Raw genomic sequence first — 26338 nt, forward strand, 5'->3', positions numbered from 1 at the left:
CTGCTGGGGAAGCTCTGAGAAGTGGCCCCGAGCCAGCCTGGCAGGGAGAATGCAGAAGGGAATATCAAGGAAGGCCGCCCAGTGGTGTCGCTGAGCTGTCTTCAGGGCAAGAGGGATAAGGCCAGAAAAGGGGGGTAAGACCAAAAAAGCCTTCCTGGTTGTGGGAACAGCATGTAGAAAAGGGCAGGAGTGGACAAAAATTTGGCCAATGCATCAACTTTGCTAAAGTTGGGGAGGATGGGGAGAAGGGAGCCCGGGGAAAGGCTTGGAGGGGAGACGGGCCGTGTGAGTTCAGTGAGTACTGCTGCCTGGCCTGCAACCCTGCAGACATAGAGGTAGGTCTGTTGTTGGCTCCTTTTTTGCAGCTGTAGAAACTGAAACTCAGAGAGGCTAGGTAACTAGCCCAAGATCACACAGCCAGAGCATCTCAGAGCTGGGATTTGAGCTCAAGCTGTCTGGCTCCTGAGCTCATGACTTAACTACTAGACCACAATGCTGCCTTCCCCAGCTTCTCGACAGTGGGGCTGAGGGGCAGCAGAGAAGCCCCTCTGGATCCCAGGCTGCTCTGGTTTTCCCCTCCCCTGCTCTAGAAGATCACAGCAAGCATGGAAAGAGGAGAATGAGACAGGTCCTACAGGAGCCCAAGAAGGGTGGAAACCAGGGAAGGCTTCCTGGAGGAGATGGAGGCACCAGCCTCGCTGGGTGGCGAGGGCTGTGCAGGTGGAGGAGGGAGAGCAGCCTCGAGGCAGGGAAACTGCCTACGCAAAGGTGTCACAGGTGTCTGGGGAGCCACGCAGCCAGCTGGAGCTGGAAAGGCCAGGTGGGGCTGAGCTGGGGAAGCTTCATGTCCAGGGTGAGGCTGAAGGTCCTGGTCCTGCTGGCAGTGAGGCCCTGGGCAGGAGAGGTCAGCGGGAGGGAGGGGGGCAGGGAGGGGGAGCTACTCTAAGCTGCTCTGAAGTGATGACGAGGGACGTCAGCGAGGGCTGCTCTTGGTCAGTGAGGAGCATCCCAGCTGCCTTTAGCAGGGCCCAAACCACGGTACTCCCATCTCTTCCTGCCTCTTCCTCCCCTGCCACCCCACTCTTCTCCCCGCTCCTTCAGCCCCAGGCCCGTGGGCCTGCTTCAAGGGTCCCAAGCCGCCTCTGTGTGGGAGCCCTCAGGAGTAGCCAAGTCCCACCCAAGAGGACAGGTATGGAGGTCCCTGTCCTGACAGCGGCAGTGGCGGTCCAGGCCTGCGTGTGGGAGCAGCAGGATGAGCCACAGCAGCATCCAGAGGCGACAGCAGCTCGAAGCGTCACTTCCTCTCTCCTGCCTTGTCTATGCCTGCAGACACCTGAAGGGACAGACCAAAAAACTAAATGAACGCTCAGACTGGGCCACGGGGCTCCCTCACTCTCCACCCCATTATCAACCTTCCCATCCCACCCAGAAGGGTCAACAATGGCGAGGCAGGGACAAGTGGCCTGCGGCCCCAGCCCTGAGCTCCAGTTAAATGGCAGCCAGAGTTGGGTTGGTCTGGAGAGGCCAGACAGAAGGGAACTTGGGAGAAGAAGCCCTTCTGTGTTCCACCTGCCATAGGCTGGGTCTGCTGCTTACTTGCTGTGTGACAATTCCTTCCCTTCAAGAGCCTGTTTCCCCATCTGAAGAATGAGCGTATTAGTCAAGAAGGCCTCTAAAAGCACCCACACCCCCACTTATCAGCTGTGGGATCTTGGGCAAATTATCTAGCCCCTTTGTGCCTCAGTTTCCTCATTTGTCAGAGGAGGATAAGAATTATACGTACTTCACAGGATGGAATTAAATGCCACATGCCAACTGACTGGCACACAGTGGGTGCTCAGTAAACGTGAGGTCAAGGCTTTGGGTGGAGGAGTTCTGGAGCTCTGGGATCTGGTGTTTGGGATGAAAGGGAGGGGAGGGGACATCGGGAGGGGACATCCCAGTAGGCATCGGGAGCAAAGTGTCTGTGTCCCCTTCCAAGGCATCCCAAGGGGCAGGACTGGGCCTATGAAGTTCTACCCCCTCTGGCACCAACTCCAGGGTGCCTGCATGTCCCTCCACTCCTTCAACCATCCATAAACACTCCACACCCCAAGCCAGGGACCCGAAGCAGAGCCGCCAGCGCCGGGTGATGACGGTGCAGGGAGCAGAGAGGCCACACGGGGGCAGCAGAGACCCCGGCCCCGACAGCAGGGGATTCCGGCCTCAGGGAGAATGGGGGTGGGAGGTCAGAAAATGGGGCAGAGGGGCCAAGGCCAGGGGGGCCTTGGAGCAGATGGAGGCCGGAGGGTGGTCACCTGTCTACTGACCCGACACTCAGGTCATTCGCTGAATTCACTCATCCACGCAACTGTTGTTCCTTTATTTCTTCAGTTTGTAAATGCTTTTGAGGCAGCCCATCTTCCTTCCTTTCTCTCTCCCTTGCTCCTTCATTTTCCTTCCTTTTCCTTGTTTGTCCAGCCAGTGAACTGGACATAACATCCTGGGCCACAGCTGGATGCCAGCCTGGGGCAGGCACTCCTGTCTGGGATACAGAGATGGGTGGGACTCGGCTCCTGCCCTGGAGGTGCTCAAGGCTTGGCTGGGGGCTGGAAGATCCTGCCTGGCCACCTGCATCTGAAGGAGGGGATTCCACCTCAGGCCGAGGGCCTGGGGTCTGCAGGGCAGTGACCCACTGAGCAGGGTGCTGAAGGACTCTGGACCTGGGACTGGTGGGGCCTCAAGGGGATGAGTCACCCACAAGCTGGTAGTGACCAGCAGCCACAGAAAACAGTAAGACAGTAAACAGTACCCTGACCAGGCAGACTGTGACTTGGGCCGCCTCCCCACTCCAAAATAAACTCCAGGAAAACGGTGCCGTCCAGGGCCTGGCAATGTCTGAGGTTTGGAGAAATTCCCTGCCAACCAGGGCAGATTTCCCCAGCCCAGTGACTAATCTCCCTCTCGCAGAATCAGGAGCACAGAGTGGGAGTGAGGCTGGGTTTAACATCAGGAGACCTGGGTTGAAATCCTGGCTCTGGGTCGTGCTAGCCTGACACAAGCCAATGCCTTTCTCTGAGCCTCAGCTCCCGATCACCCACTCTGCCCAGCTCACAGTCTGAGCACTAAATGAAATAATGCACAGGAGGTGTGATGTTGGGAGACAGCCCAGCTTTGTCGCCAGACCTGGGTTCAAACTCAGAGCTCTGCCTCTTGCTAGCTGTGGATCTTAAACAAGAGCTTAAACCTCTCTGGGCCTCAAGTGTCCCATCTGTAAACCAGGGCTAACACTTCCCACCTGCTAGGGGACAGTGCCTCCACACGGTTGGCAATCCATTAATGGGCGCTGTTACTATTAGGAAATGTTCAGTGAGACTCTAAAGCATGACGCACATCAGGAGTGTCATTAGAGTGATTATCCCCATAGCAACCAAGGCCAAAAGCCTCTGTCTGACTCTCAGCTCCCTCCACCCCTGGTCTGGCCCCACCTGCCTCCCAGCCTTGCCACCCAAAGCCTGATGACAGCAGTAGTGGAGAGACTAGGGGATGATGAGACTGACAGCTGATCGTTGGGGGATGGGGTCCCTCCCCACCACTCCTTGGGGCGGGGAGCCCTGATCAGTGTCTACACACCCAGCCTGGTGCCAGGTCACTGCCCAGCCCTTTGGTGGTTTCGGGGAGGAAGGGGCCTAAAGGGTGGGGATGTCCTGGGGCACTCCCTCCATCCAGGTGAGGCTTCATTCAGCCTGCTGACTGTGGCCCTGGGTGAGCCTGGAATGGGAGTCAGGGGTCTGGGCTCTGCCTCTGTGCAGTAGGGGCCGTGACTCTTGCCCTGGCTGCCTCTTTGGGACACAGTGAGGTTTAAAGGGGGCTGAGGGTGGTTTTTCACCTGCCTGGCTTGGAACTCCATGAGGAATGATGTCATGACCTGTGTGGGGAAGGGTGTGAAACCCCAAGACTTCTGCCCTCTGTTTGTCTGAGCTTCAGTGAAAACAGTCCAAGATCTGGGGGGCCCTTGTGCCCATTTTTTAAATACATGTTTTGACTCTGGCTACTAACAGGGGTGGGAGGTCAGGTGACAGTGAGTTTCCAGTTCAATTCTGTCTCTATTCCTGGCATCCAAAGTGCTCCACTCTCCAGGCCCTAATTAACCCTCAGCCTCACCCCTGCACCAGCTCCCCAAACCAACCTCACCATCATCACAGGGAAGAACCACACCACGCCCCCCAACCCCCGGCAAAGGATCCCCCCTCCCCCTTACCTCCATACCTTGCACGTGCTGTTGCCTCCGTTTGGAACACTTTTTCCCTCCACCATCTAACCGTGTCTCACTTTTTACTGCAGACTCTGGCCCCTTTTCTCAGAAGGGTTTCCTGACCACCCCCAACCCGGGTGCGGAGCCCCTCTTCCCGACTCCCATCCACTGCCTGTCTCCCCCACTGTTGTAGCTCTTATCACAGTGACGTCCTGCCTGTCTCCCATTCTAGGCTGTGGGAGACTTTGACTTCAACCGTTCAGGGTCCCCAGGTCCTTGGGCACAGGGAGCCATCAGTGTTGGTTAAATTATAAGAATCACTCACACATGGCACCACCAACCACGTACCAGACCCTACTCTAAGCACTTTACAGATGGAAGGTTCCATCGCTTTCTCCAGACCATGACCGAGGCAGAGGTGAGACCCGCCTGCAGTGAGACTTCCTGGTGCTGGCTGGGGGAGGGTAGGCCCAGCTGGCAGTGCCAGTGACTAACGCATAAGGGCCTGCCGGATCACCCCCTTCCCACCTGCCCTGAAACACCTGCAGGGAGACCGCAGTGTTGAGGGCTTCTCCAGAACCCTGGGGAAACGCACATTCATTCATTCACTCATTCATTCATCCATCAAAAGTCACCAGCTCCTGCTGGGTGCCCCGCCTAGACTGGGCACCAGGGACCCAGTCCCTGTCCCCAGCAAGCTGGTGGGCCAGCAGGGCTGACTCCCACCTCCCTTCTCCCGGGGAAGTGGGACAGGACCCTCCTCTTTCCCCGTCCACACCGTCACTGCCCAGCTACGTGTCTGCTCCCCATCAGACCAGGGTGCGCTCCTGAGGACGGAGGCCGAGTCTCGGTGCCCCCTCCTGTGGCCTCAGCGCCCCACACAGAGGTGTGTCTTTCTCGGGCCACCTGGGACTTGGGACCTGGGACGGGAGGGGCAGGGCCGAGCCGGCGCCAGGCCACGGAGTCCGCCCGGCCCTCACCTGAGCCGCCAGCCGCCGCCCGCACTTCCTCGCTCCGCCCCGCTCCGCCCCTTCCACATTCCTGCCCCGTCGGCCCCGAGGCCGCCGCTCCGCTCGCGCCCGGCCCTCCCTCCGCCGCCCCGCGATGAAGGCGGCCCAGGCCGCGGGCCAGGAGGCGCCGCCCGGCGCGCGGTCCGTCAAGGTGGTCCTGGTGGGCGACGGCGGCTGCGGGAAGACGTCGCTGCTGATGGTCTTCGCCGAGGGCGCCTTCCCCGAGGTGAGCGCCGGCCCGTCGGGCGCAGCGGGGCGCCGCGGCCTGGGTGCATCCTTCCCCACCCCGGGAGGGACGTGCGCCCGTCCTGCCTCCCCGCAGAGCGTGGGGTTGAAGGCAGTTCTCACTTTGCCCGCGGGAGTGACATCGCCTGTCAAGTGCCAAGAATGCCACCTACCTGGGGGAGGTGTCCCGGGGACTGACTTAGGCAGCCTGGGGAACGTAGCGGGTCCTAAGAGAGCACTTGGTGGCACAGCATGGCTAAGGCGGACAGACAGCCTTGGCTTCAAATCACGGGTTTCCGACTTACAGCTGTGCGCCCTGGGGCAAGCCGCTTACCCTCTCTGTGCCTGTTTCCTTAACTGAGTAATAGGAATAACGGTGGTGCCCACCTCCCAGGGTCGCAGTGATGAGAGAGTTCATACAGGTCAGGGGCTCAGCTCTGAGCTGCAACAGGAAGCACTCACTGAAAAGTGGCCAGCGTTTTTCTTGGGAGACATCGTGTCTTCCCCCAGCTCTTGCCCCTACAATGGATGTCCCGTGGGCTCAGCCTTGGCGGGTAAGAGCACACCAGCCTCTCAGACAGCTGGGTTAGCACCTCAGTCTCCTCCAACAAACTCTGGGGCCCTCAGTACTTTGCTCAGCCTCTGTGAGCCTCCCACCCCTCACTCGACCTCGCCGGGGTGGTGGTGAGGAGGAAGGTAAGGCTGAGAGACGGCCCCGAGTTGCACCTGGCATGTCCTTGATGCCTGAGCATGTGGACTGTCATTCCTTCACCGGCATGCCTACCACCTGTCCAGGCGGACTCAGCGGCACCAGGACGGGGGCTGGACACACCCACCTACCATGCCCCGCTCAGCCCATTTCCCCTGGGAGTCCACGCATGGGTCTGCTTCCAGCATCACCTCCCCCCGCCTGCTGATCCCAGCCCCCGCCAAAGCCCTGGGGTGGTACAGCACTGGGGGGTTGGATGGGGGAGGCAGGAGCAGCCGGGCCTGCTAACCCAGAGTCAGCCTTTCTTTCCACTGTGGCAGCATCGAGCTGACTCTTGCTTTGTGGTTTTTGGAGCTGATGTCACATCCTTTGGCCAGTCACATTTTTTTTAGCTGTGGGGGAGGGATGTGTTTCCAGGCCCCCCAGATGCTGCCTGTGAGAACCCAACAATTACGGCAGTGCGGGGAGCACCACAGAGTGCCACAGAGAGGCTGGGCCAGCCGGGGCCCAGGAGAAGTGCCGGGAGGGGTGGTCCCTCACCACCACTGTCCTGGGCTCTGAGACGGCCTTGTGGGTGAGACCCATCCCAACTGCAGAGAGGTTACAGTGCGGAAATGGGCATCTCACAGTTGATGGACAGTGTGTGTTTTTCACAATTTTTTAAACATTAATTAATTATTATTATTATTTTTGGCTGCGTTGGGTCTTTGTTGCTGCATGCAGGCTTTCTCTAGTTGCAGCGAGCGGGGGCTACTCTTCGTTGTGGTGCGCGGGCTTCTCCTGGTGGTGGCTTCTCTTGTTGCGGAGCACGGGCTGTAGGCGCACGGGCTTCAGTAGTTGTGGCTCACGGGCTCTAGAGCGCAGGCTCGGTAGTTGTGGCGTACGGGCTTAGTCGCTCCGCGGCATGTGGGATTTTCCTGGACCAGGGCTTGAACCGGTGTCACCTGCCTTGGCAGGCGGATTCTTAACCACTGCGCCACCAGGGAAGTCCGAACAGTGCATGGTGAAGGACACTCTGAAGGGAAAGGGAAAGCGTGCCTGTCACCAGAGGGCTAGACCTGCCTTGTCTAGGTTCCTCTCCTGTTTGGGGACCCTGATTTCCTGGGACCTGTCTGCCTCCAGGCACAAGAGACACCCCTCCATTCATTCATTCATTCATTTATCTATCTATTTATTTATTTATTTATCTATTTATCTATCTATTTATCTATCTATTTATCTATCTATCTATTTATCTATCTATCTATCTATCTATTTATCTATCTATTTATCTATCTATCTATCTATCTAGGCACCGCCCAGCTTGCGGGATCTTAGTTCCCCGACCAGGTTTCGAACCCAGGCCCCAGCACAGAAAGCACAGGGTCCTAACCACTGGACCGCCAGGGAATTCCCAAGAGACCTCTTCATTTAAAAGAAACACAAGGTCTGAGAGCTGGCAAGGCCTTCATTTTACAGATGGGAAAACTGAGGCCAGAGAGAAGAGTCTTGCCTCAGGGCACAGGGCCCCACAGTGTCCCCCGGTCTGTGGTCCCCCCATCCAGCCCTGAGCAAGGGAGCAAGGCCTGGGCACCCAAGATGCAGGCGGTCCAGCACGCCCCTTGGTGCAAAGGGCTTGTGTCGTGGCAGGGTTTTGAAAACCTTCTCCCCTGTTGCTCAGACCCTGTCTGTAAAAGCTCCCTCTCTTCATTCCTGCACTTGTGTAAAAGCCCGTCCTGCTTCCATTCATCTAGCCTTTGTGAAGAGGGGATGAGCTCAGGTGCAGCAGGCCTGGGGTGGAGGGGCCTCTGGCCTGGGTGACCTCCCCCTGGGGCCAGGCAGGGCAGGTAAGAGAGACAGAAACAGGGGCATCCCGGTTGGATTGTGAAAGGTTGAGAGGCAAAGGAGGGACCCCCAAAAGCTAGGAGCTCCCCAGGGCAGGCAATGAGTCTTTATTAGTTGCTCCCGGGTGTCCAGAATCGGATCCAGAGAGGGTGCTCATGAATGAATGAATGAATGAATGAATGAGTGAGTGAATGAGCAAACATAGGTTAATGTCATTCCAGGAGGAGGGGACAGCAGGAAGGAAGGCTCAGAAATGGGACAGTCTGGACGAGGACAGAGATAAAAATAACAGTCCTGGCACGTGTAGAGTGCTTATTTTCTACCAGGCCCTGTGCTCAGGGCTCCGCAAGAAGCGCCTCCTTGAATCCTTTCAGCAACATGCTGCGCTGGGGGCTCTAATAGACCCACTTTATAGTCGCGGAGGAGGCCAGGGAGGTTCGGTGCCTTGGGAGGGTGCACAGCTACGGAGTGGCAGCTCTAGGCCTCCATCCCACCAGCCAACTCCCTCCCAGAAACTACTCCACTCTGCTGACTTCCAAAGAGCGGCAGTGCCGCGGGCACTCCTGGGCTCTGGCCTGGGCACTGGGACCACCCACTTCAGATGCTGCCTTCTCAGCTGCCCCCTTGACCCCTTCTTCCTCAGAGCTACACCCCCACGGCATTCGAGCAGCTCATCGTGAATCTGCACGTGAAGGGCAAACCCGTGCACCTCCAAATCTGGGACACAGCAGGTGGGTGCCAGGCTGGGGGAGGGGCAGAATGGGAGGAAGGGCCCCACTCCCTTCCGAACCGGGGAGGCCAACTAGTCTCCAGGGAACAGGTGTTGGCCAGGATTAGGGCCCCCGGGAGCCTGAACCCTCCTCGCTTCAGCATCTGTGTCTGCTGCTTCCCCAGCCCAGAGCAGCCCACCATGTCCTGGAGACAAATCGGAGCTCTTAGCTCTCAAGGGGTGGACTGTTTCTGGCCTCCTGAGCGGTCCACCCTGGCTTTAGCTTCTGTAAGATCTGTTTGAACGTGACCTCTGCCCTCTAGCCTCCTGACCTAGCCCACCAGAGGGTTCAGAGTCAAATCTACATCAGAACTCAAAGCTAAATTCCAGGAATCCCAGCAGCCCCCTTACCTTGGTTGGGCTGTGATATCTTTGCCCAGGTCCCACCTGCCTCTTTCTCCTCATCCCCCATCCCCGCCCCAAGTCCAGGGCAAAGCAGGCTTCTGAGTGATGGCCTCAGACATCCCCCACTCCTTCCAGAACAGGGCTCTCTCAGCAGTGGTCTCGCCCAGGCCAGGGCTGGCACGTCCCACAGGCCAGCCAGGGGAACACAGCCCTGAGGGGGACATTCACGTGTTGGATCCTGAGGCACAGAACTAGGCCCTGATCCAGATCCTCCCCACCCACACCCGCCCCTGGTCTTGGTTGGGGTGACCTCCCTGATGCTGGGGAGGTGCTGACAATGGGCAGGAAATCTGGAGGGAGTGACCACCCCTATTCTACCCAGGGCAAGTCGACTACGACCGCCTGCGGCCCCTGTTCTACCCCGACGCCAGCGTCCTGCTCCTCTGCTTTGATGTCACCAGCCCATACAGCTTTGACAACATCTCTAACCGGGTGGGTACAGGGGGTGGGGGGCAGGGAGGCCCAGCCCCATAGCCGGGCCACTCTGCTCCACCCCTACCCTTGACCCAGCAGACTGTCAGAGCTCGGCAGGCCCTGGATGACATCGGGTCCAGTGCCTTTGGCATAAATATGGGGAAACTGAGGCCTAGAGAGACTTAGCCAGGGTCCCGCAGGGATTTGGTGGCAGGGTCTGGACTGGCCCTCTGACTCCCGGTCCAGTGCTCCTTGTCTGCCCCATACTGCAGACTCAGAACGCTGTGGCTCTTTCTACCGTGACCCTGCCTGAAGATGCTGGGCGACCCAGAGGGCCCTGCATCTCCCCAGCCTGGGCCTGCCCAAGGTCACACGAGCCATCAGTTTCCAGCAGCTCTCAGCCTCCATCAGTGTGACTGCTGGCTCCCAGCGGCCTCCCAGGATGTCCCCCAGTTATCTCAGAGGTTCCCGAGGCTGCACACAGGTGTCAGGGAAACGGTCCCTTGAGTTCCTCTGCTCCTACCCAGCAGCCACGGCCCCGCCCCCACTGCTGCCAGGGCCTCCATGCGTGTGTGAATGACATGCTCCAGGGTTCCTCAGAGCACAGCCAGTGACAGCATTTGTAACCATAACCACAACGATGATGGCAGCATTTACTGAGAACTTACTGTGTGCCAGGTACTGTTCTAGGCACCAAGGACCAGGCAAGTGGTGGCTGGGACCGGGGTGCCAGCAGAGGGGGTGGTGAGAGGCCAGCGGATATTGAATCTGTTCGGAAGGCAGAACCGAACCGTCAGCGTTTGCAGATGGATTGGACATGGGTGGGAGAGAGACATTTGATCAGAGCACCTGGAAGGTGGTCTTGCCATTTCTCAAGATGAGAAGGAGCAAGCTGGGGGCAGGGAGGTGGGCGATGGAGGCCCGTTGGGCATCCCAGCGGAGGGTCAGGCAGGCAGAAGTCTGAGGGTGCAGTTCCCGGGAGGGGGCAGGGCTGGGCAGATCCATTTAGGAGTTGCTGGTGGGGAAGAGCTGTGGGCTGGGCGTGGGGAAGAGGGGGGCTGTCACCTGGAGACCTGAGGTCAACCGGGAGAGTGCGGCCCTGGGGTGAAGCGCAGACCAGGTCTGAGAGGAGGGAGTGATCGCTGACGTCAGGGCTCAGGTAGGATGAGGTCTGAGGCTTCCCTGTTGCATTTAGCAAAGTGGAGTCAGGGGAGGAGACCCTTTTCAAGGGCAGTTTTGTGGAGGGGAGGATTTGCCGGGACCGCACACCGGCCCCATCTGGCTCCAGAAGCCAGACGGTTTGATGTCAATTTTTCCTGAAACTGAGCAGGCGTGCGCTGCTGGAGATCTAAAGCCTGGATTCCAGGCTCCCAGGTTATAGTCGAGACTGAAATAACCAGGCCCTGGAGCCTCACATTCCAAAGAGCAGCTGACATGGGACAGGAGTGCCCCCTCCAACAGGCAAACAGCTGCTGCGACCATTTTGTGAGCTGCTTTAGTTTTAAAGCCTCACTGATTTCTTTATATATTTTACCCTGTTGGGGAGATGGTCATGGGACCCCTTACCTTGCAGAGGTAGGATTCTAGAGCAGATGGGAACCGGGCTCTGGGTGCCACCCCCTGGGTTCAAATTCTGCCACTTCCAGTTGCGTGACCAAGGCCAAGTTATATAACCTCTCCAAGCCGCAGTTAGTGCATCGGTACAATGGGATTGATGATAGAACTTGCTTCATAGGGACCCGGGGGGTTAATGTGTTCATTACATATAAAGTCTTAGCCTGGCACAGAGTAGTTCTCCCTAAACTGGCTTTGCTGATTATTGCTGTGGGAGTCTACCTGGAGGGCAGGAGAGCGGCCCACTCCCCTGATGGCTCACACACACCCCCTCACCACCTCCCTCCCCACAGTGGTACCCGGAGGTGAATCACTTCTGCAAGGAGGTGCCCATCATCGTCGTGGGCTGCAAGACTGACCTGCGCAAGGACAAGTTGCTGGTGAAGAAGCTGCGGAAAAATAAGTTGGAACCTGTGACCTACCACAGGGTAGGAAACCTAGCCCGGGGCGCGGGGGTAGGGGTGCCAGGAGAGGAAACCCCTGGGGTAACGCTGCTCCGGCCCAGCCTCTCAGCAGCGCCAGACATCTGGCACCCGCGGGGTGTGGGTCAGGGTAGGGGTTGTTTTAGAGGCAGTCATGGTCAAGAACTGCTGGGCTTGGAAGTTTCCAGCTGTGGGATGGAGAGTGAGTGAGTGCGGGACACATCAGATGGTCCTGCCTACCTGCTTCACAGCCGGGGGGGACCCCCAGGTCTTCAGTCCGCAGGCCCCTCTCTGCAGCATGCCTGGGTCAGGCCGGGAAGTTAATTAGTTGATGCCTCGAGAGGCAGAGACCCAGCCAAGAACTGAGGCAGGAAACCCAATGAAGCCATTGATGGGCTTGGTCAGGCCAGGGGACAGGAGCTGTGGGTGTCCTAGGAAGACGCACCTAGGATGGCCAAGGGGGCTGGGAGTTGGCTGGACATGAGACCCCAGCAGCACCCACCTGACGGCGGCCTGGTCCACTCTCCCTGTTAGGGCCAGGAGATGGCACGGGCCGTGGGCGCCGTGGCCTACCTCGAGTGCTCGGCTCTGCTCCAGGAGAACGTCCACACCATCTTCCAGGAGGCGGCCAAGGTGGCCCTCAGCAGCCGCCGTCGCAACTTCTGGAGGCAGATTACCCAGAGCTGTTGTGTGGTGACCTGATGGCCTGGGGCGCTCCTTCCCTGACCACACCAGCAGCGCAGGAAGGAGCTGGGCACGGACCTTCTGGCCAGTTGGCTGGGCTGGACCTAGTCCCCAGGCTGTGACCTCTGAACTGTACCTCAAACAGATGGGCACCACCGAGGCCGGGCCCCTGACCCTGGCGCTGGTATCCCTGGACTGGAGAGAAACCCCTCTGAGGCCTGAGGAAGGGGGTTCCCGGGCTCACCAGCCCTGTGGAGGGCTAGGCCTGGAGACCCCTGGAATCACTCCCAGCTCACAGCCCTGGACTACACATCCTGGAGCGGCCTGTGCAGCCTGGCGCCACCTCGTGGCTCTTCCCGCGGCTGCACCTTCAGGACCCGGTGGTGCTAGGACCCTCCAGCCAGAACTCACACCCTGCCCCCGTCTCCCTTCGCCCTGCCCATCCCAGTGGTAACTGTAACACTAAAATGACATCACTTGTCAGTTGCATCACGCCTCTTGTTTCGAAATGCCTTTACACACACGTTCCATGGTGGGTAAGAGCACACCCCACGTAGGCACTGGATCCAGTGTAACTACCTGGATCCAAACCCGGCTTTATCACTTTAGAACCCTGGGCAAGTTACTTGAACTCTCTGGGCCTCTCGTCTGTGAAATGGGACCAATCACAGATGACCTCATGGAGCTTTGGGATGAGTAAGAGCGTCATGAGACACCTGCCAAGAACTTCGCAGGTGCCTGGCACACAGTAAGTGCTCACAAAAGGTTCACAAGTATCACTTTTATTTATGATAAATACAATAGACAATATTCTATAGATGTAATGTATGTAATATGATTGATAAAATGGATAGTCAGGGTTCTCCAGAAAAATAGAGCCAATAGGCTATATATACAGAGAGAGATTTTAAGGAATTGGTTCCCGCGATTGTGGAGGCTGGCTAGTCCGAAACCTGTAGGGCAGGCTGGAGGTCGATGTTGCAGTCTTTTTTTTTTTTTTTTTAATATTTATTTATTTATTTATTTTGGCTGTGCCGGGTCTTAGTTGCGGCACGTGGGATCTTCGTTGCAGCACGTGGACTTCTTAGTAGCAGCAAGCGTGAGGGATCGAGCCCGGGCCCCCTGCATTGGGAGTACAGAGTCTTACCCACTGGACCACCAGGGAAGTCCCAGTGTTGCAGTGTTGAGTCTGAATTCTGCAGGGCAGCAGGCTGGAAATTCAGACAGGGTTTCCGTGTTACTCACTTGAGGCAGAATTCCTTCTTCCTTGGGAAACCTCAGTCTTTTCTTTTCAGGCCTTCAATTGACTGGATGAGGTCCACCCACACAGAACCAGCCACTAACACCCACCCCCTCAGTTTCATTAGGAAACAGCTCCAGGGGTGGGACCACTTCCTCCAGGTGAGGGCTCTTGGCTCAGGTTACAGAGCTGAGCTGAGGCAGAGGAAGTGATGTTAGGGACCTGCTCAGAAAACCCCACCTGGATTACAGGCTCCACTCCAGGGTTTTAATATAAGCTGCTCAGGGGTGGGAAACAACTTTTCCTGGCCTAGATTTCTAGCCTGATGGCTCCTTCCCCAAGCACACCCCATGCCCAGAATGTTCTTCCTTCTTCTCCCCTTCCTGCCCTCCCCAGCCCAGTGAGCTAAGCCCAGTTCACACGTCTCCTCTAATTTCCCAAAATGTGAGTCCCTTGAACCCTTGATAGTTATTTGGCTAGGAAGCTTTTCACACTGACTTCTTGCACCAGACCTGGGCTTCCCTGAAGTCAAGCTCTTCGTCTCCCTCATCTCTTTGTTCCCAGACCCTAGTTGGGGATGTGGCTTGGCCTCTTGGCATTGCTGAGAGGCAGAGTGTTCCGTCTCTGGAGTCAGTAGCAGATCTGGGTTCGAATCCTAGTCCTGCCATTTTCCAGAGCCATGTGATTTTATGAGAGTTACACTCTTTGAGCCTCAACATGCCATCTGGCAAATGTAGGTAATCATGCCCGTCCTAGAGCGTTGCTGTGAGGGTAAAGTGACAAACTGCTTGTCAGGTGCCTAGCACAGTGCCAGGAATAAAGGAGGTGTGCAGGAAACACGGGCTGGATTGCATGGAGTAGAGCTGTACTGGACAGTGTATCCTATACGGGAGGGCAAGATACTGAACCAGATGTCAGGAGACCTGAGCACTGGCTCAGACTCCTTCCCTTCCCAGGGACTCCATCATCCATGCCTTCAACAGCCTGGTGTCCAAGGGGCTCCCTGATGTGCCCAAAACACCGTGACAAGAACTAGGGGTATTATACAGGGAACCCACAGTTTGTGCCCTCAAAGCCAGGTCTGTTTGCAATGCCACGGAGAAGGGGTCCTAACCCCAGCATGCAGGGGTGGTTGGGAAGCTACCAGGAGAGAAAAGGCACTTCCCTGAAAAGAGAGACAGCCCGGTGAGCCTGGGGGGGTAATGAGTGCCACTGAGAGTCTGTCGGATGGTGTGTGAGGTTTTGCCAGGCAGACGAGACAAGAGGCTCAGGCCAAGGAGGGCTGAGAGTATTAACTAGAAGGTGATGGAGTGATGGGCTTGGTCCTGGAGAGTGTCAGTCTACTCACCTGATAAACAGGAGGAATAAATTCTGCCTCTTTGCCTCTTATCTCTCAGCAGAGTTAAGAATATCAAGAATGAGATGATTAGATAGAGAAATAAATAGGTGTGATGGCCAGATTTAAATGTTGGGACTTCCCAGGAATTCCCTGGTGGTCCAGTGGTTAGGACTCAGTGCTTTCACTGCCTTGGCCCCAGGTTTGATCCCTGGTCAGGGAACTAAGATCCCACAAGCCATGCAGTGCAGCCAAAAAAAAAAAAAAATTTAAATGTCAACTTGATGAGGCTACAGTGCCCAGTTGTTTGGTCAAATGCCAGTTGAGATGTTGTGAAGGTATTTTTTTAATATGATTACTTTTTAAAAAATATTTATTTATTTGGCTGCACCGGGTCTTAGTTGCAGCTTGCCAGCTCCTTAGTTGCGGCACATGGGCTCCTTAGTTGTGGCATGTGAACTCTTAGTTGCAGCATGCATGTGGGATCTAGTTCCCTGACCACGGATTGAACCTGGGCCCCCTGCATTGGGAGTGCAGAGTCTTATCCACTGCACCACCCAGGAAGTCCCGATTACTTTTATTTTTTTTAATTTATTTTATTTTTATTTTTGGCCGCGTTGGGTCTTTGTTGCTGCATGTGGGCTTTCTCTAGTTGCTGGGAGCAGGGGCTACTCTTCTTTGCAGTACGTGGGCTTCTCCTTGCGGTGGCCTCTCCCGCTGCGGAGCAGGGGCTCCAGAGCGCAGGCTCAGCAGTTGTGGCGCACGGGCCCAGTTGCTCCGCGGCATGTGGAATCTTCCCGGACCAGGGCTCAAACCCATGTCCCCTGCATTGGCAGGCAGACTCCTAACCACTGCGCCACCAGGGAAGCCCCCGATTACTTTTAAATCTGTAGCCTTTGAGTAAAGCAGATTACTTTGTATAATGTGTTTGGGCCTCATCCAATGAGGTGAATGCCTTCAAACACTGCACTGAGGTTTCCTGAAGAAGAGGGTCACGTGGCCAGAAGTAGGACTGAAGTTCAACTCTGGCCATCGCTGCACTTCACCCAGGACACAGTTTGGGAGGTCAAGGTCTGGGAACAACTGCTCGCTGTGAGCAGCGGGGAAGCAGGATGGGGGTCAAGGAGGTGGAAGATCCACAGGTGTGAGAGGTGGAGAAGGGGCTTCCGGGGCCACTGCACAGAGAGGGAAGCGGGCAGGGGCCTGCTCTGACGGGGCCGCTGGAGAGGAGAGTGCCTGCAGGGGAGCAGTTGAGGCAGGAACTCACACCTTTAGTTTCTCTCCAGCCACACCTCCCCCCGCCCCCCACCCTTGGCTGCTCTCTTTTACGTTCTTGGAGAACTCATCAACTTTTGACATGATCCTGTCTCCCACTGAATTGCCAGCTCCCTGAGAGCATGGACTGGGTTTGTTGGAATCCCCTGTGCCTCAAACAGTGCCTCGCATGTAAGAAGCACTAAAGAAACATGTGATGAACAAATGGACGAATGCCGCGTGGCAATGCCCCATTTCAGGCTGTCAGCCGCTCCTGCCTGGACCACCTCAAAAGTCTCCCAGCCTCCAGACTCTCGGCCTCCTTCATCCTCCTCACCATCAGCAATCTTCCAAAGCACAGATCCAGTCACGTCACCTTGAGCCTTCTGAAGCCCCCCTGTCCAGAGGAGGTCTAACTTCCCCAGGTGGAGACCCGGGAGGTCTCTCACATCTGGCTGAAGCCCACCCTCCCCATCTTATGCCTAGGACACCTGACACTCCAGCCACACCCAGGGTAGCTGGACCAGCCTCGAAGTCTCTGCTTTGGCTGTTTCCCCACCTCGGCCTGCCCTTCCTCCCAGTCACTGCTTGTTCAAACCCCCCTCCACCCCCAGATCCTTTGGGGTCCAGCTCAGACACCACCTTGTCCAGGAAGCCTGTGGCTCTGCTGGCTTCCTCGCTCCTACATCACCGCACACACACGAACCCGCCTGCACACCAGAGCGTTTACTGTCTTTGCGTGGGCCCCTTGGCTAAGAAACTGGACCTTTGTTCCCGTGCTGTGGGAAAGGCCAGGTTGGATTCCTTAAGATGACACGTCTGGTGACGAGACCAGGCAGGGTGGCCAGGAGGGCAGAGGTGGGAGCAGGAGACCAGTTGGGCAGCTGCAGACACCCAGACATGAGAAACAAGCCACCACAAGTCAAGGCCGGGTGACTTCTGGGCTGGGAAGCGGTGGCTGCAGAGAGGGTGGACTGCGTGTGGGAAGGGTGGGGACACTGAGAGTGCGGGAAGAATGCAGGCCTCACCCCTGCGTGCGTGAGAAGGCGAGCCCCTTCCCGAGACACCTGCTCTGGGTGAGAAGGCGAGCCCCTTCCCGAGACACCTGCTCTGGGCGAGAAGGCGAGCCCCTTCCCGAGACACCTGCTCTGCGTGAGAAGGCGAGCCCCTTCCCGAGACACCTGCTCTGCGTGAGAAGGCGAGCCCCTTCCCGAGACACCTGCTCTGGGCGAGAAGGCGAGCCCCTTCCCGAGACACCTGCTCTGGGCGAGGTGGGAACCACTGGGTGGCTGGTTTCCAGCTTCAGGCCCCCAGCCATCCCGGCCACCACCCAGCTGTCCCAGGGGTCACAGGAGGGCAGGGTGCGTGGCAGCACTTGGAGATGCCCAGCTGAGGAGCCAGGGTGGTTATTATGGGCTGTTGTTCTCCTCCTCTTCCTCCTCCTCGCCCGCCAAGCCCCGCTTTCAATTCCTCCCAACCGGCCCGGCAGGGCGGCATGGCCAGACGAGTGGCAGCCTGGGGAAGGTGCAGCCCGGAGGCCAGCTGGGGCCAAGAGCCACAAACCAGTGTCTTCATTTCTTCACACCGCCTCCACCCAGCCTTGGGGGTGTCTGCCAGGAAGGCAAGGGGTAGGGAAGGGGACCCCAAGTCATCTCACCCAGGACAGGCCACTCCCTGGCATCCTCGGGCAGGGAGGGTGTGGCACACTATCTGTGAGTCACGAAGCTTTCCTCTCCCCTCTGCCCAGACAGCACCCTGGGCCCCGCATCTGGGTGTGGGAAGGGGTGGGTGGCTGGCAGATCACCCACTTCAGGCCACCCTGTTTGCTCTCTCTTGCCTTTTGCTCTTGGGGACCCTTCCTTTGGAGGATGAGAACTCACAGCTTCCAGGAAGTCATCCTGAAGCCACTAGCTAGGGATCCAACAGAGCCTGAGACCAGAGGGGCAGAGAGATCCAAAACAGTGGAATAGCTGACCACCCACCCTACCCAGAGCTTGATCTCCAAGCTAAATGCTTCTGATACATAGGCCAGATTATGGAAAGCAGGGGATTTTCCTAGTTTCAAATCCTGGTTCTGCAATTTACCAGCTCTGTGACTTTGGAGCAGCCACTAGGGTCCTCTTTGTGTCAGTTTCCTTATCTGTAAAATGAGGGTAAGGGTAGGACCTACCTCCCAGAGTTGGATTCAATGAGTTAATGCAACTAGGGCTTATTCAGTCCGTAGTCAGTGTTAACGAGAGTTATTAACTATGAAGTGAGGGTTATTTGCTATGCAACGTTCTTGCAGGGGCTGCAAAGCAGGGGCAAGCGTGGAAGTGTTTCACAGGTGTTGGTCCCCTCTTCCCAATCTGGATCCCAGGTCTATTTAGGGAGCATCGGCCCTCCTGATGACAAGGATGGGCAGCCTGGGAGAGGAGTGGACGTGGAGTACGAGGCAGATGGCTTTCTGCAAGGCTGGCTGAACCCTCTGAGGGGAGCTGGGAGGATAGGTTGGAATTTCCTCCAGGGCTCATGTTTGCTGAGGAGACACCAAGCCTGGTCCAGGGCGGAGCGCAGGGGTGGAGGAGTGAGCAGGGTGTGGTCCTTGCCTTCCCAGCCCCCATCCTCTGTGGGAGCTCCAATGTGGACACAACCAGTGGGGGAGGGGAGTGTCTCATGTTCACTAAGCGGCTTGCTCCTGCCGCTGAGATAAACGGGAAGGAACCTGGGGATTCCAGGGGGCCGGGGGAGTCAATGAACCAAAGACACGTCGAGCTCACCCCTCACACCCAGGCATCTGAGACAGAGTTGTTCTAGGACTCCTGCTCCTGTCTGCCCACCACAGCAGCATCACAAAGTCCTGTCTGGCCACGCGCTGTACGTGACATTCTGCACATCCTACCCCATTCAGCCCTCACCATCCCCACACTTTACAGCTGAGGAAGCAGTTTCAGAAAGCCAAAGAGTGGGACCAAAAGCAGTGAGTGGCAGAGCTGGGCACTTGGACACGGGACAGGACAGGACGGGACTCCCAGCCCCAGCTCCTGACCGCCCCTGGGCACTGGCCAGGCGGCTGGACCTCCACCAGCAGAGGGCAGCAGGGCCCAAAGAGAGAAGACTTTCCCCAGCAAGGGGAGGCTGGCCAGCTGTGGAGAGAGACCTCATCGCTCCTGCCTGGGGACACGCCGCTCCCACCAGCCACCACCCACTGACCCGGACCCGTCCCAACATTTTACTGAAGAAAAGATAAGCTCAGAGTGGCCAAAGTGAGTTGACCATTTGGCCGGTCTGAGCAGACCTAGAATGAAAATTATGCTGTCCCGAGTCTGTCATGGTTCTAGGGTCAGAATCTAGGGTTCGAATCCCAATTCTGCGCTCACCACCTCGCAGGATCATAGTCGAGTGTGTGGTCCAGAGTGAGATCAAAGGAGACAGCTCGGCAAAGAGTTTTCCACGGGGCCACGTAACCAAGCCTCATCTAACTTCCTCTGTGCTACACCTGGGGAGGCAGCTGGGGACTGAGGGGTCTCGGTCCCTGCCCTCCTCTCCCCTGATCCCACCCCAGAATCTGTAACATAGTTCAGGGGATGATCAAAATACTTCAGAATGTCAAGGAACCCCAAGGTGGGGGGACTTCCCTGGTGGTCCAGGGGTTAAGACTCCACGCTCCCAATGTAGGGGGCCCAGATTCGATCCCTGGTCAGGGAACTAGATCCCACATGCCACAACTGAAAAAGATCCCGCATGCTGCAATGAAGATCCAGCACGCGGCAATGAAGATCCCGCGCAGCCAAATAAATACATTAAAAAAAATTTTTTTTTAAAAAAAGGAACCCCAAGGGAGTGCTGCCGGAAAGTAAGGTGCTATGAGCCAGCCCCTGGGGGCACACCCTGCCAGCTGTGGCCAGACCCTGGGGGGCTGGCAGGAGGAGGAGGGAAGGGAAGAAGGGGGGCATCTGGAGAACCCTGGGGTCCTTCTTGCTGGAGAACCAGCCCACAAGGAGATCCAGACCCTGTGATGGGGGCAGGAGGGTGCTGGGAAAAGTTAGCGGAGTTGCGGACCCTCTTCTCCCTGTCCTGCCACCAGCTGAAGGCACTGAGTCATGTGACAAAGGGCTGCTGCCACTGCACCAGGAGGTGACAGCCTTCAGGGTTTCTCTCTGGCCCAACCCTGCCACTTTAGACACCCTGGGCTCTCCAACTCTTTTCACTTCCCCACCCCAACTCCTCCCCCCCCAAAAAAACCCCCAAAAAACAAGGCCTCATAAAGAGAGATCCACACTATTATCACCAGTCATGTGCCCTAGGTCCATCTCAACTGCAACTTCCCATCTGCCTCACCTACATCCTCGCCCCTTCCCCCAGGCCCAGGACAACTTTGACCACAGGGTGTAGGGGCAGATGAAAGTGCCCCCATCACTCTGGTGGTGACCTCTAGTCCCATTTTTCCCACTCCTTCCTCCTGCTTCCTGGCATCTCTTCCCAGATGAGCTCTACTGTTTGTTGCAACTGTTACATTTGTTTGGTTGCCCGTTCATACATTCAGTAATTATTTATTGAGCACTTACTATAAAACCCCCGCTTCCCAGCTTAGTACCTGGACCCTCTCTGGTTTCTTGGTCCTCTGTGGAGCCTTGCGGGGAAGCAGCACCCCTTCTTCTATGGAAGCCGAACCGCCCACTGGACGCTCACTCCCTCCTGACTCTGGCAGGTAGGACATCACCAATATCAAGTCACCTGCTAGCCCCCTCATCTAGGACTTTGAATCTGAGCAAGAGACAAAAAGGGATGTTTAAATTTGTTCCACTGACACTGGTGATATTTCTTTTTCTTTAACAAGTATATGGAGCTTACTACATGCCAGACCCATTCAATCCTTATAACCACCCGACAACGTAGGCACAGTTAGCAGAAGCCTCATTTTACAGATCAGGAAACTGAGGGGCAGAGAGGTTAAGAACTTTGTCCAAGGTCCCAAGCTAGCAAATGACAAGTTTAATTTGAACCCAGGCTGGATGCCTGCATTGTGCAGGCAATGGGTAGGGGTGGTGGGCCCAGAGACAGCAGCCAGTGGCTGTAATCCGAGTGGTGGAGACCTGCTCCCTGGCCCTCTTACTGACTCGGAGAGTGATCAGACAGCCTTTCCATACGGCTCTTTCCTGCTGAAATTAACCAGTCCCTTCTGATGTTCCGAGCTTCCGAAAAGCTCTACGTGGTTGAGATCCCATATTAAGGAAAAATTGGGAAAAAAAAAAAAAAACCCCAAAACCTAGGATTTGAATAACTCTCAATTTCATAGTCACCCAACTATTTATTTATTTATTTATTTGTTTATTTATTTATTTATTTTTGGCTGCGTTGGGTTTTCATTGCTGCACTCGGGTTTTCTCTAGTTGCGGCGAGGGGGGGTGCTATTTTTTGTTGCGGTGCACAGTCTTCTCATTGCAGTGGCTTCTCTTGTTGCGGAGCACGGGCTCTAGGCGTGCCGGCTTCAGTAGTTGTGGCACGTGGGCTCAGTAGTTGTGCTCGCAGGCTCTAGAGCACAGTCGCAGTAGTTGTGGCGCACGGGCTTAATTGCTCCATGGCATGTGGGGTCTTCCCGGACCAGGGCTCGAATCTGTGTCCCCTGCGTTGACAGGTGGATTCTTAACAACTGCACCACAAGGGAAGTCCCAATAATTGCATATTTTCTTTTCCTCTTTTTTTCTATGAAAAATACTTTTGCATAGCTGTAATCACACTGTCACACAATTTTGAATTCTGTCTTTTTCATTGAATGTTTTAGCCTAAACTATTCCCATATTCCGAACAACTTATGAATGTCATTCAATTTTTTGGAATAATTTTAGATTTAAACAAGAATTACAATAATAGTACATAGAGTCCCCATATACCTTTCACCTGGCTTCCTCTAATGTTAACATTCATTTATCAAAACTAAGAAATTAACTTTAGCACTATTAATTAAACTCCAGACTTTATTCAGGTTTTACCAGTTTTTTCACTAATGTTCTCTTTCTGTTCCAAGATCCAATCCAGGATACCATGGTGCATTTAAGTGACTATCGTTCTTAGTGGCCACATATTATTTCATCTAGTGAATGTTCTAAAGTTTTAAAACTTTATTTATTATGCCTGTTTTAAATTTATTTGCATTGTTTCTAGTTTTTCTGCAACTAAGAAAGCTTACCTGACAACAAATGCTATTTAAATAGTAGCCCGGCAGATCAGCAGTATCTGTTAGTCAGTCAAGGGCACTGGATCACTCCCCACACACCCATGCACACATCCCAGTGCACTAATAAGGAAGCAGGGGTTAGCAGCCCTGCCCAAGGTCACACGTTGCTGGTCACACACGTGGCACACACAGGTCTCCCTGCAGGACTGGAGTGACTGTCCTCAAATTGAAACTCTGTTCCATCAGAGTGCTAGCGAGGCTTTTATTCAGAACTGTTAAACGGGACCCAGGAATCAGTAAACTAGAGGAGAAAGGTTTTTGAGAAGGAAAAACTCATTCTGGATTCCTCTATGACACTCTTGGTTTCAGATACATTGATTTATTGTCAGATCAAGGTCAGTATACAGTGGCTAACTCAGTGAGTGGTGCCTGGGCTTCCTCTTCTGTAAGGGGGCAATGATAATACCACTTATCTGGGATGTACCATGCTCACAGGTTGGAAGAGGTCCAACCTGTGTATGGGACAACTTAACATAACTCCCGGCCTAGTGAGCGCCCAAGCAGATGAGAGCCCAGTGGGTGTTCTAGGGAGGCCATTCTGTCATTAGTGACGGCCTGCAGCCCTAGAGTCAGCCCGGAGGACAGTTCTGCTGTACAGCTTATAGCAGCTACTGAAGGGCCTTTGAGGGCAAGGGGGTGCTTCTCCTCATCTCCCATCACTCCAGTCATGCAGGACTGTTTAGGGCTCACCTCAAGCACCCCCTTTGGTGGGGTCATAATCTACCAGCTCCCTTGTGCTCCCAACAACCCTAGCAAGTACCTAAGGGTGCTCTTAACAGAGAAGCAGGACGTGCAAGGCTTCCTGGGATTCAAACCCCCAGGAAGTCCATGATCTCAAGCAGCAGATCTGCACTACGCAGACCACCTTCCCGCCCCCAGCAGCCTCCCTGAGGCTCTCCGATCCACTGAGCGCCCCGCCCCTCGACTTCTTAGCTCTGATGCCAGGCCCAGTGCTCACTACCCAACAGAGAGACAGAGGAAGCTCTCGGGGCCGGCAAAGCAGGCACACCACAGAAGAAAAAGACAGACGGAAGGAAGGAAACAGGGAAGAAAGGGATGGAGGGAGAGAAAATTAACAATTTTGGAAATAACTGTATTTTTAATACCAAAAATTAATCAAAGCACTTTACCTCTGTGATCTTCCTACCCAAAACCCGTTACCCCTACTTAATCATGAGAAAACCCACAATTGACAGATATTCCATAAGCTACCTGACAGGTCCTCCTTAAAACTGTCAAGGTCATCAAAAACGAGGAAAGTCTGAGAAACGGTAGCACAGAGGAGCCTAAGAAGATATGAAAACTGGGAATTCCCTGGCAGTCCAGTGGTTAGGAGTCGGCACTTTCACTGCTGAGGGCCCAGGTTCAATCCCTGGTCAGGGAACTAAGATCCCACAACAAGCCACATGGCGTGGAAAGAAAGAAAGGAAGGAAAGAAGGAAGAAGGAATGAAGGAAGGAAGGAAGGAGGGAAGGAAGGAAGAAAGGAAGGAAGGGAAGAAAACCAAATGGGTGGTGTCCCGGATGGGACCCTGGAACAGAAAAGGACATTAGGTAAAAACTAAGGAAATCTGCTGATACTAATGTATCAGTGTTGCTTCCTTACTTGTAAAAAATGTACCTTATATTTGTCCAGGCAAATATAAGGTGCTAGGGGCGTCCCTGGTGGCGCAGTGGTTGAGAATCTGCCTGCCACTGCAGGGGACACGGGTTCGAGCCCTGGTTTGGGAAGATCCCACATGCTGCGGAGCAACTGGGCCCGTGAGCCACAGCTACTGAGCCTGCGCATCTGGAGCCTCTGCTCCGCAACAAGAGAGGCCGCGACAGTGAGAGGCCCGCGCACCGCGATGAAGAGTGGCCCCCGCTTGCCACAACTAGAGAAAGCCCTCGCACAGAAACGAAGACCCAACACAGCCAAAAATAAATAAATAAAAAACAAAAAAAATATATAAGGTGCTAATGGGGGAAAACTGGGTGCAGGGGTATATGAATTTCTCTGTACTATCTTCTCACTTTTTCTGTGTATCTAAAACTTCTAGGGAGGTTTTTTTGTTTTGGCCACTCCGAGCGGCTTGCGGGATCTTAGCTCCCCGAGCCGGGATTGAACCCGGGCCCCAGCACTGAAAGCACCAAGTCCTTACAGCTGGACCACCAGGGAATTCCACGTAAATCTAAAACTTCTAAAATAAAAAGGTTATTTAAAAATTAGTCAAAATAGTCACCCGGAGAAATCTTCGGAGTTGGATGGCTGTCCTGTTAACTATGCCAGGGTGGGGCCCCAGGTTCTTTCAGCTGAGAGCCTCTAAAGACCCTCATTATCAGGGCCCAAGCAACAGCCTCACTTACCTCCACAGCGAAATGGCTGAGGGCAGGTCCCAGAGACTCAGTGACACCCCCTCGAGGGCTCCCTCGGTGCAGACAGTGTTCATTAAATGAATGTGGACTGCCTAAGGCCTGAACTGCTCTACTTCCAAGCAAGACAGATAAGATGGGTGCAATTCACACCTACTTGTGAAATTCAAGTTCCCACCTGGAGCAGAGACCCAAATGAAGCGGCAAGACCTCCTGAAGCTTAAACAAACAGAAGCTGGCGGCTGACAATAGAGATGTTAACAGCCCCTGATGGGTTTGCTCACACGTTTTCACTCTCACTGTGTCCGTCCTGTCTGCCCTGCCAAGGCCAAGTTTCCTTAGCCCAGGAGTCGGCTGAAGTCACCTACCAACAGTCAATTATCCAAACACAGTTTCAAATCATATCTAAGTACTTTGTCCTCACAAGCTCAGTTCGGAGCCCCAGGGCACGGCCCCGCTCCTGGGCTGACAACCTGCCTGAGCGACCCTGGTTTTGAGGGCCCAGAACACCGGCCCACCACTCCCAGGGTCTCTGGGCTTCGGGCAGAGCTGCTCCCAGGGCCTCTCTCAGCTCACTGACCCCTCTTCCCACCCCACAGCCAGCCTCATCAACAGAAAGGATTAGGCAGGTATTAAAAGCCTGCCAGGGCAGGGCAGAAGTTGCAGGGTTCCTGTCAGGGAGGCCAGGGCACCTGCTGGGGCACAAGGCACAGCGGTCCACTGGCCAGAAGAGGCCCTGGTCCCCTGAACCCACCTGCCCAGAGCCTCCCTATGCCTCTGGCCAAAATTCTACCCAGTCCAGCCTCACAGGGCAGGGGTCTGTGGCCACCTGTGCATGAGGCTGGGCCCTGGAATGGGGGTCGTGGTGGAGGTGAGAGAAGAATGTCAGGCTAAGCCAGGCGGGGTGGGGGGAACCCTGAAGAATTTCTGCAGCTGAGCTGAGGGTGGAGCAGGGCAAAGTGAGAACCACAGGCGGGATGGGCCTGCAGACCCACCTAGACAGAGGATGCTCAAGCCCGCGTTCAGGTTGAGAGCTAGTCAGGGCCAGGACAGAGGCCCTTCACCTAAGGGCAAAGGCCCAGTTTGTTCCCCCACCCCAGCTCCCTTCCCCCAAAGCTGCTCTGTCCAGCTCCCGCCAAGTACGCACCTGACACCTAGGACATCAAGGTCACCCAGAGCTGTGGACAAGACCCAGGCCAAATCTCCCTTTTGGAGGGACCCTGCCCACACAGCCACGTACCCCACTTTTTAGAAGAGACTTCTGCTCCGGTCACAGAAGCTGCCGGAGCCTTGCAGACAAGCCTGCCTTCCTTGCCCCACCTCCTTCCTCTCCTCCCCAAGAGGACAGCTTCCGCCCCAGTCCCCCAACTGCAGGGGGAGGCTGCTGGAACCCAAGGGAGACTGGAGGCAGTGTGTCCGTGGGCATGCAGCAGCCTTCTCACAGCCGGGCCACCCTCTGCTGCCTGCCCCTCAGCTGCAGCCCCTGCAAACCCAGGGCCCATCCGTGGCACAATCGCTGAAGAAGTTAAAGGCACCTGGGCCCCTGGCTGGGCTCTCACTCTCTCGCTCTCTCTCTCAGAAGGAAGCAGAACTTCAATTTAACAACCTTGCTCATGCCTACCTACCCTGG

General features: G+C 55.6%; 1 protein-coding gene across 3 annotated transcripts; it reads left to right on the forward strand.

Annotated features, from left to right (window-relative positions):
• The first annotated feature begins 5336 nt into the window (after window positions 1–5336).
• Window positions 5337–12793, forward strand: RHOD (ras homolog family member D). 3 transcript variants are annotated; one of them, XM_082478278.1, is made up of 5 exons: window positions 5337–5470; window positions 8646–8733; window positions 9499–9608; window positions 11498–11632; window positions 12161–12793. In XM_082478278.1, the coding sequence occupies exons 1-5, from the start codon at window positions 5339–5341 to the stop codon at window positions 12326–12328; spliced, it is 633 nt and encodes a 210-aa protein (XP_082334404.1). In that variant the 5' UTR covers window positions 5337–5338; the 3' UTR covers window positions 12329–12793. The 3 variants fall into 3 exon arrangements, with proteins under 3 accessions (XP_082334404.1, XP_082334405.1, XP_082334403.1); XM_082478279.1 differs by lacking the exon at window positions 5337–5470 and adding an exon at window positions 5842–6023 and having other exon boundaries at window positions 11498–11607; XM_082478277.1 differs by lacking the exon at window positions 5337–5470 and adding an exon at window positions 5843–6023.
• The last annotated feature ends 13545 nt before the right edge of the window (window positions 12794–26338 follow it).

The sequence above is a fragment of the Balaenoptera physalus genome (assembly GCF_965194825.1).
Source record: "Balaenoptera physalus genome assembly, chromosome: 10".
In the NCBI taxonomy this organism is placed as follows: domain Eukaryota; kingdom Metazoa; phylum Chordata; class Mammalia; order Artiodactyla; family Balaenopteridae; genus Balaenoptera; species Balaenoptera physalus.